Source organism: Ascaphus truei, chromosome 14 (genome assembly GCF_040206685.1).
Source record: "Ascaphus truei isolate aAscTru1 chromosome 14, aAscTru1.hap1, whole genome shotgun sequence".
Classification (NCBI taxonomy): domain Eukaryota; kingdom Metazoa; phylum Chordata; class Amphibia; order Anura; family Ascaphidae; genus Ascaphus; species Ascaphus truei.
In genome coordinates, this window is record NC_134496.1 from 11,243,283 (window position 1) to 11,257,865 (window position 14,583).

At 43.7% G+C, this 14,583-nt stretch overlaps 1 protein-coding gene across 2 annotated transcripts in view; it reads right to left on the minus strand.

Moving 5' to 3' along the window:
• Positions 1–348: 348 nt before the first annotated feature.
• CUL3 (cullin 3) overlaps positions 349–14,583 on the minus strand; it is a 67,231-nt gene continuing 52,996 nt past the window's right edge. Inside the window, exons 7-16 of one of the 2 annotated variants that reach the window (XM_075569692.1) lie at positions 11,440–11,585; positions 10,373–10,549; positions 9,219–9,389; positions 8,609–8,716; positions 8,311–8,435; positions 6,562–6,658; positions 5,037–5,168; positions 3,349–3,535; positions 2,254–2,399; positions 349–857 (exon numbers count right to left, since the gene is read on the minus strand). In XM_075569692.1, the coding sequence (XP_075425807.1) occupies positions 726–857; positions 2,254–2,399; positions 3,349–3,535; positions 5,037–5,168; positions 6,562–6,658; positions 8,311–8,435; positions 8,609–8,716; positions 9,219–9,389; positions 10,373–10,549; positions 11,440–11,585 (1,421 nt within the window). In that variant the 3' untranslated portion in view covers positions 349–725. Of the gene's footprint in view, positions 858–2,253; positions 2,400–3,348; positions 3,536–5,036; positions 5,172–6,561; positions 6,659–8,310; positions 8,436–8,608; positions 8,717–9,218; positions 9,390–10,372; positions 10,550–11,439; positions 11,586–14,583 lie in introns of both variants that reach the window. The other variant, XM_075569691.1, reaches the window with a different exon arrangement.

A 14,583-nucleotide genomic window follows, 5' to 3' on the forward strand; every position in this document is an offset into this window, starting at 1 on the left:
ACAAACATTGCTAGGAGTCCTATTCAGTATTTAGAACCCTATGTATGGGGGGAAAACCAGCAAGCACGTCTTCGAGTTGAAGTGATAGCCCTTAATACTAGTTTACTCAACCAATTCTGTGTCCAAGTGCATGTGAAGCACGGTAAGGAATCAGCATTCAAAGTGGTCAAAGTTGGTATTGTAAGCGAGGTTCCTCTCATTCTAAGCAGATTTAAATACCCTAAACTGAGCAGTATTTGGGAATTCAGCAAGATCATTTAAAAATACATTTATTTTTACCTACCTTTAAGGAAAAAAAAGTGCAATGACCCTAGCAGATATACATTAAACAGACTTACGCCACCACTATTATTTGGGGGGAAAAATAAAATCCCAACAATTTTATTAACTTCTTTTCAATGACTTGTATTTTCTAAATTGGTTTTTTATTTTATTTTTTTTGGTGTTCCCCGTTCTTTCCATACAGTATTCAGAACAAAAAAAAAATCTGCATGTTAACAATTCCCCCAAGGAACTGTAATAATGGTATCTACAAGGGTAAACGGTTCGGAAGCCCAGTGGGGTGTCGATGTTGAAAACTCTCGTAGGCTTGTGCATGTTCTAGAACACATACTGTAATTTATTAGGAGACAGCGCTCGTAAATGTGTAATGATTTAAAAGAACTTCCCAGTTCATGCGAAGGGGTATGAAGTCCATGAGTAAATCAACTTGCAGGACGCACTTTCTATGCTACGTAGGTGTATACTTTGCGATCCTCAGGTGTTCGCGCTAAATATTCTCGCTCAATAAGTCCTTCAATACGTTTTTTAATAACAACTGGACTTGGAAGGAATCGGGCCTTCAATTGCTGTGTTACCTAGAGTGAAAAAACAGAAGAAAACAAGTTTTACAATGCAATTTATCTATCAACAGCAAGTAGGGATTTGATATGTGCTCAGTAGACACAAGAAAGGGAACCCAAATTATAAACGGATCAGAAGACTTTCTTTTTTAAATTACCAACTAATTTGCTTTCCTGTTTGATTGATGAACATAAGAAAAACCCGCAGAGACATTTTCCCAGAAATAACAGAGTGGGAGCCAACACATTACTTTACATTGGTTTAGACATTGCTGCACTTCTATGGGACATCCTCTCACCCCCCACCCAAAGACACAGCTTGGGAGGCTAAAACTGCTTCTCCCTTTTTTATTCTGATCCATACTTTACAGTGGCATTTTCATTCCTTTTAAACAGAGCTGCCGAGTTAATTTCCTGCACCGCTTTAGGTCGATGCTTTGATCATTGAAACGTTGGAATTGACGCTACAGTACTTGTTTTCCAGTTAGGTAGGAGCCTTTACCCTTAACACAGAGTATTCTATATCAGACCGGGGGTGCTCAAACCCCCCCCCCCCCCCCACCAAACAGGTCAGGTTTTCAGGATATCATAGCTTCAGCGAAGATGGCTCAATCAATCCCTGGTTCAGCACAGGTGGCTCAATCAGAGGCTCAGTCTTTGACTGAATCCCCTTTGCTGAAGCTTAGATATCCTGAAAACCTGACCTGGTTGATGGGCTTGAGGACTGGAGTCGAGCCCCCTGTTCTACACTATGCATGGACTTTGATATCAAGCTTTTGGGCCTTCAATTGAAATATATTAAACATATTTTAGCTTGTACAACAGGTAAAAATGGTACACATTATGCTACATGATTTTGCGGTTGAGTGGGAATCCACAATTCACAGGAAGGACCATGGACTGATGCTGAGGTCAATTCCCAGAATGTATTGCACAGTATGTGAAATACTGGATGCTTGCGGTTGGGCACCAATATGTTTTTTTTTTTTGTATTTTAGTACCGCCTTCCCACTGACCTGACAACCATTTCTTAAAACTCCTTCCCTCATGGCCTAAATCAGCTTATTGCATAAACCTTTAAGCTGGACTGACACACAAAGGGCCTTATTCTATATAGTTCAAATCAGCCGTCTGGACTTTTAAGTCTAAAAATTCCCATGGAAGTCAAAGGGCAATTTCAGCCCAAAATGTTCCGAAAAAGCCCATTCGATTATTTAGAATTACCCAGCCAAAAAAGTCTGTGTGTTTATTTCCTTTGCCACCAGGGGCCTGGAGTTTCTCAATGTATTGCTAGCCTTTCTGGCACCTGCTCATGCACAAATACAGCTACCACAATAAATGGCAACCGAGATTGTTGTGCAAATGCACCTTTGACTTATTGGTTCAGAAAGAAGTGGTGTGGTTACGTTACCTCTGCTACTAGGACGTTGTGCTGCATCTTCTTTCTAGATTTCATTATCCTAACTATGGCAGCTTCTATCTCGTGCTTTCTGTCATCGTCGACCTTCTGCCGCGTCTCCTTCCGCTCCGGGTCAGACTCCCCTTGTTTGGCAGCCACTGGAAATGCGGGAGACAAGTCATGCAATGTGAGGTCATGTAGGTAGGTATCTTCTCGGGAGAGGTAAGCCATATCTGCTCGGTACGACCCCTTCATCATTATAGTACAAACACTATACAAGAGACCGAGTGTGGCTGGTTTCTACAATTTGGAACTTTGAGATGATTGAGGAGGGACACAGGGGAAGTACTGCGTTAGTATGTGTGGGAATGGGCTTCGGGTCCTGAAATGTTGCCCCCCCCTCCTTTTATAATTGCTGCTCTTTTTTGCATTTGACCGCTCTGTGAATTAGCCATGTTTTTGCGTAACTTTTTGCATAATATAAGGTATTAATTAGGTGATGTGTATCCCATTCACTCCTTAATCCATGGTGTTAAGACATATCTTGTATTTATCTTTCCTTTGTATACAGTATGTTAGAGATTTATTGTCACTGTGTATTCCCGTGTTTTATACTTATCACCTTTTGATAGCTTTGACAGTAGTTTTTTTTTTTTTTTTTTAAACCTTGTATGAGGTTTTCTACCGATATAAAATATTGAATTATCGACAATGTTTTGTCAATAGTTTTCTTGTTTGTGTGCGGGTCTCACTTATTGGATAATCCCTTCATCATTGCTCACTACCTGATACATTCCTAAAATTACTCATATTAACCAAAGCACATAGAAGCAAATAGTAAACAAACAAAAAAAAAACACCCCCCAAAACGTAGCTTAATCACCTACCATGACATCAACGTTAAAAACAAAAAAGACATGTGCAACTAAATTTAATAAGTGGTATACAAATGTTAATTTACTTCTACATAGGACATTTGTTTTTCCTCTCGCTAAGAAGTACGAACAAGTAGCCAATTGCAGAAGAGAAAGAATGGATCAAGCATGTGTTAATGAAAATACCGCTTTACACAATAACATGTCTGCCACGGGACGCGGTTCCACGCACCTGTCTGGATCTTAACTCTGTGCAGTTTGGAGGTGAACTGGTCATTGACGGTGAACATGTGGCCGCTCTCGATTTCTTTCGATTTGGGCTCCTTTGTGAGAACTCGCTGGGTAGGCTTCCCACATGCCAGTGACTGCAGGGCCCTCACTAGCTCTCGCTCAGGGATATCCGTCTCTTGCTGGATTTCCTAAAAGCGAGAAGTCATCAGTATCTTAACAGCAGCTCCGATTAGAAATTGAAAGATTCATTTTAGCCTTTAAAGCTTGGGACATATCTGGAGTTCAATTGCCATCTTAAAAGCAGTTACTGGGTTCCCAATGGAGGGGTTCTCAACTCCAGTTCAGCACAGGCAACTCAAGTAGTGGCTCAGTCTTCCACTGAACCACCTGTGCTGAAGCAGGGAAATTGTGAAAACCTAACCCGTTGCTGGCCCTGGAGAACTGGAGTTGACCCCCTGTCCTAAAGAATGATATTTGAAGGCAAGGACAGTTCCTTCTTACCATTAGGCAAAAACAAGCTCAAAAAGCTAAGTGAAGTTTCCCCTATGACCAAACCCAAACCACACGCAGTGCTCCGAGACAGAAGTTAAACAGTTAAGAGGCACAGCCAGACAATTGCAATCTTACGCTGATTCTACGTGGTTTTTCTTGCAAATCTCACAAATGAAAAAAGTGTTCAGCAGGCCTATGAACTAATCAGTAACTATAACATTATTCCTGATCGGATCGAATGCAGGAACCTGCCCAGAGGTAACATGTCCTCTTGTGGTGTAGGACCGCCACAGATCAATATTAGGGGAACCCCCAGCTAGCAGGACCGCACAGCTATAGGCAATATGAACCTGTCCCCTGTCCAATAAGAGTGGAAGTAAAAGTATGTGCGACAAACAGAATATGACGGCAGACGAAGTGGGCCAAGTGGTTTTCATCTTCCCTGATTCAACAGAACCACTCATTAAACCCCTCACTGACTGCCCCATACCCCAGGAATGCCCTACCCTTCAATATCCGACTAGCACCCTCTGTACCCACCTTTAAGATCCAACTTAAAACCCACCTCTTTAATGCAGCACATGGATAGCTCTGTGACTTATACTATACACTTCGACCGTGGCTCCCTGCAGTCACACCTTCCTAGTTACCAATTAGATTGTAAGCTCTTCGGGGCAGGGAGTCCTTTTCCTAAATGTTACTTATGTCTGAAGCGCTTATTCCCATTACAGTATGTTATTTATATTATTATTTCACGTGCATTGCCACTGTGAAGCGCTATGTACACACCTGCTCTCACCCACACCTCCCAACCCTCTCTTCCCCTGTAAATGGTGTTAACCTTCTGATTTAATACTGACTAACCTTAAAACTCGCCCCACAAGTTAAGCATCCCAACAGCCTGCACTCATGACTACTGTCGCACACCCAGTCACTCCTACCACCCATTGTGACCAAACACTGCCATCTACTGCACTTATTCCCTCACCTGATGTCTCTGAAAGTCTCCCATCCTACCACTTAGATTGTAAGCTCTTCGGGGCAGGGATTTCCTTTCCTACTGTCTCATTTTGCTGCTCTTATTGTATTATAATTCCCTGTACTGTATTCTTTGTGAAGCGCCGAGTACACTTTTGGCGCTATATACATGTAAATATAGACATACAATACAATGTACATTGATAAAGATGTACATACCTCAAAGGTGTACTTTTCTCTGTTGTTGAAGAGCATTAGTATGGTCATTTGGAAGGTAGAGACTTGCAGGATGTGCTTTCGTGTGTTCGAGCCAGTCACCTGGGCACCTCCGACTCCAACCTCTGATCCGTCCTCCTGGCGAAACAGGATAATACCCTTTCCCTATTAATACATGTTTACATTCTACAATATAGAGCAAAAGAAGAATGCAGACCGTATCAGGAGCAGCCTAAAGCTTTTCCTCGCTGTACAAATCCTACACACGTTTAAAGTACACGTTCATTTCAAACGCGGCTCATCCTGAAGGAGTAGCTCATAACCTGGCGCAGTAGCTGGTAATATCACTGCCCTTGAAGCAGGTGAACAAAGTGTCAAATCTCATTGTGACCTTGGGCAAGTCATTATTTCCCTGTGGCTCATGCACCCCAAATTAGACTAAGCTCTTTGGCACAGGGACTGTGTGCCTGCCAAATTCAGCACTACATACACTGTCCACACTAAGGAAAAACATTATTATTATTATTATCATTATATAGCATGCTTCTGTTTATAAAGCCAGTGATGCATCAAGGAAGAAGCTTCCACTCTAGAGACACGTGACTATAGTTGTGGTCTACAGCAGGGGGGCTCAACTCCCGTCCTCAAGACCCCCGAACAAGTCAAGTTTTCAGGATATCCCTGCTCCAGCACAGGTGGATCAGTCAACGACAACAACTAATTAAGCCACCTGTGCTGAAGCTGGGATATCCTGAAAACCTGACCTGTTGGTCTTGGGGACTAGAATTGTGCGCCCCTGGTCTACAGGGCAGCAGAGCAGGTGGTGATCTAAAAGGTGGGTAATATGCCGCTGGCCACACTAACACTGGTTATTCATTGACGTGTGATAGTGCTGATCAGGGCACGAATGCACAGAATCTCCCATTGTGTGTGTATGGGGGGGGGGGAGGGGGGGCGTTTTGGGGCGGGGATGTGCGTGTGTGTCAGGGGTGGTGTGTGCGTGTGTGCGAGGTGGGTGGTGGTGGTGTGTGTGCGTGTGTGGTGGTGGTGTGTGTATTGTGGCGTGTATGCGTGTGTGGTGGGTGGTGGGTGTGATGGTGGGTGGTGTGTAGGGTGGTGGTGGTGTGTGTGCGTGGTGTGTATGTGTGTGGTGGTGGTGGGTGGTGGGTGTGTGGGGTGGTGGTGGTGTGTGTGTGGTTTGGTGTGGTGGGGGGTGGTGTGTGTGGTGGGGGGTGTGTGTGTGTGGTGGGGGTGGGTGTGTGGTGGGGGTGGGTGTGTGGTGGGGGTGGGTGTGTGTGGTGGGGGTGGGTGTGTGTGGTGGGGGTGGGTGTGTGTGGTGGGGGTGGGTGTGTGTGGTGGGGGTGGGTGTGAGTGGTGGGGGTGGGTGTGAGTGGTGGGGGTGGGTGTGTGTGGTGGGGGTGGGTGTGTGTGGTGGGGGTGGGTGTGTGTGGTGGGGGGAGGGTGTGAGATCACACTTCTCAGCCTGTTCAGCACTATTACAGTTGAATGAATAACCTTCCTGATTTACCTTTTTAACAGGTCCATAGAAGGTGGCGTTCAGATCTGCTGAGCCCATATGGTGCTGCAATGTGAGTTGCCGACCACTGTGTTTAGCGAGATAAAACCTACATAGAAAATAGAAAGTAATTAGAAAGGACTTCAATAGAAATGCATATGCAAACCACACCTTTCCTCCATGCTTATAGCGGCAATCTATGCACTGGTTTTTTTTAACATTGGTTTGAAGCAAGCTGTCTCCAAAGCTGAACCCCGTCAATTTCCGCTCTGGGCACCCACTGCTTCCGAATATACTTACCACCGGAGTGGGTGCCGGTAGGCGCTCTGGCTAGTAGGGATCACACAATGGCCGCTTAAAGCTCCCGTGTCCCTCGGGACAATAGGAAGCAGTGACCGAGTGCAGCACTGGCCCATTGACCGGGAGCTTTAAACTTCGCTGAGATACCGGAACCCCTTTGAAAGCAAGTAGTTCGGGAAGCAGGGTTCCCCGGAGATTAAATTAATGGGGTTCAGCTCCGAAGACCCCTACTTCAAACCGCATGAATTGCCTCTTTAAAAAGGACACTATTTTAGTTTTAATGATCTCAATCGAGTAATTACAAACACACCTGAAGCAGGTCAGTCACACGGCTATAAGGCGGACATTCCCACTGTCCCACAGATATACAGCGCCAGACTGTTTAAGATTTGCAAACAAAAAACTTATACAATTAAAAACCTGCAGACGCGAGATGCTGTGAGGAATAAATATCATTGAGATATTACCAACAAATTGCTCCCTAATAGGCATAGCAGAAATAATCTTACAGTGAAAACGAAGCAAGGTTTACGTGGAAATATATCTACATTACACAATATTTGAAATAAAATATATTACAAGGCTATTTGTATTTGTCATTTTCACAACAAAAAACACTATGGCTCAATTTAGTAACCTAGTTACGTCTCAGCGATGTTAAGACATGGGGGTAGATTCAGTGTCAGATTTCCCATTAGGCCCAGGCCTAAGGCAACAACATTTGGGGGCGGCAAAAATGTCTGCCCCACATTTGCATTTGCCGCGCTCTCGGCCTATCGGACCTAATGGGAAAGGACTTGCTTACCTGTGCCGGCCGCTTCCTGCGTCTCCTTCAAAAGCGAGCGTCAAATGACGCCGCGGACGGCACAAATGACGGCACGTTACCATGGCAACGCAACGCCGCATTGGTGACGTCCCCGGCGTCATTGGGTGTTGGATTCTGAAGGGGAAGCAGGGCAGCAGACACAGGCAAGTGCCCAAGGGCGGCACATTTCCAGGTAGATTAAAATACAATTTGAGTAATCTTCCAAAAAATTCACATTCACTTAAATGCAATCTGATTCAACCACCATGGTACCTTCCGTTACATGTGGCTTCTTAGTCCAGACAAACCCCACACAGTGAAAGAGGCAGATCTTAAATATACTATGCTTTCATTAGGCATCTGATCGTTTTGTGGTAAAAAGTCCATACTAATTTAAACAGCAATAATTCTAGTCTCCTTTATCTTATCCCCAGTTCACATTTGAGCCTTGCACACAGTTTACATTTCACAGACTTTTTGCAAGGACACGCTAGTTACCTGTTCAATACAAGTTTAACCAGGAATCTGCGTGCCATTTAGCTCCAAGCATATAGAGCTAGCAGCTGCATAGAAACAACAGGGACATACAATAATAACTGGGAAGCTGGCATGTGACGGAGGAAAGTATACACACGTTGAATTTATGTTGATCGTACCTTCTAAATATTTCAAAAGCGTGCCTGGGAGCGGGTGGGATGTTGCACTTTGGTGTGGCTGACTGTGTGGGCCAGTAGCCCGTGGTAAGCACTCTGACTGTGAGATCCACTCCTCCTAAAGAGACCTGAAAAACAACGGAAGAGAATTGGTGGCCTATATTGCACTGAGGATGTGACCGTGTGTATAGCAGCTGACACGCAAAGCTGTGTATAACACCGGTCAGCGAGCCATGTGGACTGTCGGATGATCCTCATGATACCAGAGCACATAGACAAGCAGACAGATATTACTCCGCACCCCTGTTGTCTGTAAATGTTGCCTGAATTCGTCCATAGTGGTGTTCGAGATGCTCATGTCTCTGAACATGCCCTCCAGCTTCGACGTGAACTGACACCCACACTCCGTCTGCAAAACACAGCAACGTTCTTTTAATTAAACAAATGGCAACCCACACACAAAAAATAAATCTCCTTAAAACAGGGGGGATCTCAACTCCGGCCCTCAAGACCTCACCCCTAACCCTCCCTGCCCCCCAATAGGTCAGGGTTGAAGGATATCCCTGCTTCGCAACAGATGGGTCAATCAGTGGCTCAGTCAAAATAACTGAGCCACTGATTGAGCCACCTGTGCTGAAGCAGGGATATCCCTAATAAGTCATACTAAGAATATTGGTCTCACTTGCTGTGTTTAATGTAACTGCAGTTTCTTAAAATAGGCAGAAACCGCTCTACTGTGAAGAATGTTTATACCCTCAGAATATTGTCACAGGAAGTTAATGCAAAAATGTGTTTCCCGTCACAAGATTACTACTCAATAACTATTCCACTGTGATAGGAGGGGCATGCAGCATATTTTCTATATATACTGATACTCACAAGTGCATCAAATCAATTTCCAGGCATCTCACCTTTAACTTGGATATCATATTTTTCTCAGAGTCGTCAGAGACGCTCTTGTTGGTAAGAAGTCTCCTGGCCAAATGCTGCTTGTAGTAACGTTCAAACACATCTTTTTCTTGCATGAATCTAAAGAGGACCATCGCCTTATCCAGAATAGACTCTACTTCTTGTTCTGTCAGCTTGGAAGAAAGCAAATAGAGGTTATTGGGAAAAGCACCATTTATAGACATTGCTGTGCGGGGGTTTGTTGTAAACACTTAATGAGCTTCCCATTGACCCAAGGTTTGGCAGCTGTTGCATTTCCTCCTGGAGGGATTTTTAAAACGTGGTAACTTCATCTGCAATTATCTCAAGAACCAGCTGGGTCCCTAAAGCTGAAAATCGCGAACAGCGGGGATTTGATGCCCTAAAAAAAGGACCTTTTGCAGCGTCACGATGAAGATGCAGACTGAACAGTCACAATATTGTTTTAACAGTCACAGAACAACATCATGGCTCAGGTGCGTCATAGGCTGGTGTCTAGAAAGTTTTAAGGTGTGTTGGTAATGAAGCTACTTCGGTTACTGATGAGGTAATGAAGACGGCAGTCTATATTGTATTCCTCACTTGCATGAGTGAGGGAGTCTTTCAAAATGAACCAGAACCAGCAACTCAATTGTTTAAATCATTACACTCCCAAATGCTCTACATTATGTATAAAGCAGGTTTTATTATAATAGACGGTGACACACTAGGGTCGGCCATAAAAAAAGTATAGCTTGGTAAACACAAGACACCACAAAGTTCGGAAAGATGCATTAGTCCCTTAAAACTAATTTTACAACATCAAAAGTGAAAAGTATCATTCTTAAAAAACAAATTAAATGCTAAAAGCACTTGCATTGCTAATTTTGAAGCCAAACAAATATTCTTAGGAACATTTGAATTGTTTGAATGGTTCCCCTCTAAACCCATTCTAAATAAAGCTACATCACTTTTTGTCATATTTCTCTCTTGATTAACAGAAAATCTGTTGTTTTTATTGGGAGAAAAGCAAGAATGTGTATAAGGCACCATGTAAGCAATATAATATAATATTTTATATACATATATACACACCAATCAATTCAGACTATTACTAAAGTGCTGTGTTCAATTAATTTTTATTGGTTGCAATACTTACTCCCTTGACTCCTTTTTTCAGCTTGTCATCAATAAATAAGGAAAGATACTCAGGGGACCGGGAGTTGAGATTAAGGAAATACTCAAAGTCACCCGCAATGGTTTGCTTGAAAAGTCTGTCGTTGCTGAAGGACTCTTGGAGGAAACGGTCAAATCTATTCTTCAGGTCGAGAAGTCCCTGTAAAATAAAGTAGATACTTCTGTGTCAAGCCCACCCCACGTATCTTAAGTAAGCCAACTTGTATATGATTTATAGCAGGGACAGCCAACTCTAGTCCCACCAACAGGTCAGGTTTACAGGATATCCCAGCTTCAGCACAGGTGGCTCACAGGCTCAGTCGAAGACCGGTCCTCCGATGTAGCCACTTGTTCTGAAGCAGGGATATCCTGAAAACCAGACATGTTGGTGGCCCTTTAGGACTGGAGTTGGCCACCCCTGATTTATAACACTACATTATAACTTGTAATAACCTTGAGTCATCAAATTGCAAAATGGCAAAATATAAAATCATTGTAAAATATACATCATTAGCAAACTTTTCTCAAGGAACTAAGTCTTCGACTGAGCCACCTGTGCTGAAGCCGGGACTGATTGAGCCACCCGCGCTGAAGCCGGAATATCCTGAAAACATGACCTCGAGGACTGAAGTTGAGAACGCCTGGTTTACAAAGTTGCCACGGATGCCATCCCACAGCACTTGTTTTAATGCAATAATCCTGTGGCTCTACAATGTATTTGAATCCACCAACTTCATAGTTGTAAATAAGGTTAAAATAATTACTAGATTCTATTAAATGGAAACACACATGTCCTTGTAATACTTTTAACAGTTTAGTGTTTGTCAGGTTTAAAGAAATACATTTTAAAAAAAAGCCATTTGAGGAAAACATTAGTTTTTTGAGAAACGTTTGCTGGTTTAAACTATTTCATAAATTGCTTATTTGGCTTTGAACTACTTGCTGGGGACACAATATATGGACGAGGTACCTGTCATATGCATTGGGGACACAATATACTTGCTGGGGACACAATATATGGACGAGGTACCAGTCATATGCATTACCCACCTGGATATAATCCACTGGGTTCTTCCCTTCTCCCTCTTCGGAAACCAGGGCTTTGCCTTGCTCCCTCAAGTACAAGCTCATACACTCACACATGGTCTTCAAGCCATTCGGCACTCTGCTAAACAGCTTGTACATGCAGGCCAGATCTGGGAGCAGGAACAGGTTATGTGAGAGGGGCTCAAAACAATGTGCATCCTACAGTACAAGTCCACAACAGTGTCATTATCTCTTAGACCCCATTAACAATACGAACACATGCTTTGTATGGGCTTCCCCCAACACGTTTCTCATTCTTTTATTCTGATCTTTCCTGGAAAAACACGGTTTGTGGCTTGAAGTATACGTTTGGATCACATGCCATGTGACTGCCATGTTGAACGTGTCCATGTAGCATGGTCTTAATTATGCTGCATGCCAAAAGCCATCACATAAAAAGAAATATTTTATTCACACGTACGCGGAGTGTTTCTAATCAACAGCTTTACATTGTGTCAGCACCTACCCAAAAACCAGAGCTACCCACCCATTCTGATCACAAGTACAGACAACACTCCTTAAGTGTATTACAGACAATCTGTGAATCAGGTGAGATCATGCAATAGTTTCCCTATGAATAATATTACAACAATGACCAAATAAAACGATTTAAAAAAACAAAAAAAACTTTCCATCATTTTAACTTACGGGTTGGCAGGGTACTTGGGGGCATTTAAATAAATAAATAAATAACTAACTAGAGGTTTGCATGCCAGATGACCAATCTTACTTGCCTGGTTAATGATAATTATCACAATTGTCCTCAGATCTGGCGACCACGGCTAGATTTCGTTAGGGCTGTCCCCCAATCACATTACTGATATGAGCCTGAATAGGCCCAAGGCCCCCGGGGGGATAGTAGCCGCTAGGCTGATGAATCTAGCAGCGTAATACAGTAGTCCTGTGTCATAATTAAACCGGGGCTTGATCAGCTGGTGTTAGGAATGAGTTTTAGGTGGAGACAGCCGTCTCCTCGAAGCCAGTCAGACCTATCTATTTACATTTCCCAGATTGTAACACACTATAACACCCCCCCCTTTTTTCATTTCTGTACCCCTCCCTGATTTGTATGAAAAATGAATAGTTAAAACATTTTTTTTAAACTTTTAATGAAATAAGTTCTAATTTTTATATAGTATTGAGCAAAATGGAAAAGAATGGAAAAGTTAATGTATAAGAGAAGCAGTTTCCATTATAACTTGTGGTTTGTTTCTAGTTTTTGCACATTGTGCATGACAGATCTGAAGCAGGCAGCAAAAGGTCCAAGGGCCTGCAAATTGGATGTCAGATTTGTATTTTTTGATCGTGGTATGAACAATCAGGGTTAGTATGTGCAGGGCAGAGACATCTGCTGCGATCACTACTTCTGCTTTCCGTGCATTGTATTCCTTTAAAGCTCTTCGTATGAAGCCTTTTCAATACTAGAATTAAAATTCTGCGAATGTCAAATAACTCCGGTAACATTTACAACATGACTGCCACAAAAAGGACATGGGCCTTTTTACCATGAAGTACCAAACCGGTTACACACTTAACAGGTCTCACATCTTCCCATACATTGCTCCAGTGGGGGGGGGGGGGGGCATGGTTTGAGCGGAGGGTCCGTTCGTGTTCACACACACTCTCTCTCTCTTCCCCCCCCCCCCCCACGTTTTGGAGGTGGGGGAAGCTCACTCGAGCCCGGCGCCGATTGGCTCACCCGCGCACCCAGTGACGAGTCACCGCTCGGGATCGCAATCCTCTTGCATCCCCTGGCGGCTGACGCGTCACAGCACGTAGTGAGCCTCATCGGAAAGAGGCAGCGGGCACAGACAGGCAGGAGGTAAATGGCTGGTGGCGCGCGCGCACGTGGCCGTTCACAGCGGGTTCTCAGCCGTAGGCTTGTTCTATAGTAGGTGCAAACGCGCGTGCACGTGACGCACATTTTGTGTGTGTACAGTCCGTGCTGCCGGGAGCGACAGGTTTGCAGTGTGTGTGTGTGTGCACGCGCGCACACACATGTAGATTGTGTGTTATTAATTTATTATATATTTAAAAAAAATAAAAAATAAGACACGTTGAGAATAAATTATTTATTAACACACACCCACACAAACAGCGGCGCGAATACTTCGTTTTCTCAGTATTCCCCGCTATCGCCCGGCTCCACGCTCACTGCCGTGCGCGCGGCCCTAGCATACAATGGCTGGCTAACCACAGCCAACTATAACTGCCGTGCGCGCCCCCACTATGTTACGGGCGTTACCTTGACTTTGGCGACATGTCACCGTGGCAATGCTAGAGACAAGGTAAGGAGGGGGTGTGAGTTAGCCTCCCCTGGACCCATTTAGCACAGCTTTCGTGGGAGAAGTAGAAGTGTTTGAGGAAGACATACCATCCCCAAATTTAACTAGAACCATTACTTTTTTAAATCCAAATGCCATTATCCAATTGGCAGGGATTTCTAAAAGTGAAAACATGCCACCGCCCTCATCCTGTACTTCTATATTTTCACTGACAGACACAGGGTAGTGAAGGGCATGTACTTACAAGGATGTTTACCTCCCAATGTGCTTCTAATGAAAGCCACGTGACACTGATGTGCAAAAGTGCAAACCAGCTGGGAATGCATCTTTGAAAAACAAAAAACAGGTGTCTTCAGCTAGTAGCGACAGGGCCTAAAGCCAACCTTGCCGTGAAGGAGGTCACGTGGAAGAATGGGTTAACTTCAAAAGAGAATAGGAAAATATCGTAAATTATATGGAAATCTCTCAAGAGGTTTTGAAAAGTGTAAAGTGGGATAAATTTCCTGTGTCACAAAAGCACACACACACACACACACACACACACACACACACACACACACACACACACACACACACACACACACACACACACACACACACACACACACACACACACACACACACACACACACACACACACCTTGAGATAGTCTGCTTCATTGTTGACATTATCATATGCTGGACAACAAGCTCAGGAGGAGTTGAAAATGTTTTTTGAATACTTGGATGGTCTAAACCAATGGATAAAAGTTCAATGGATAAAAACTTTTTTTTGGTTAAGGAAACCTAAAATTATATCATGAAATTCTGCAGATCCCCAACC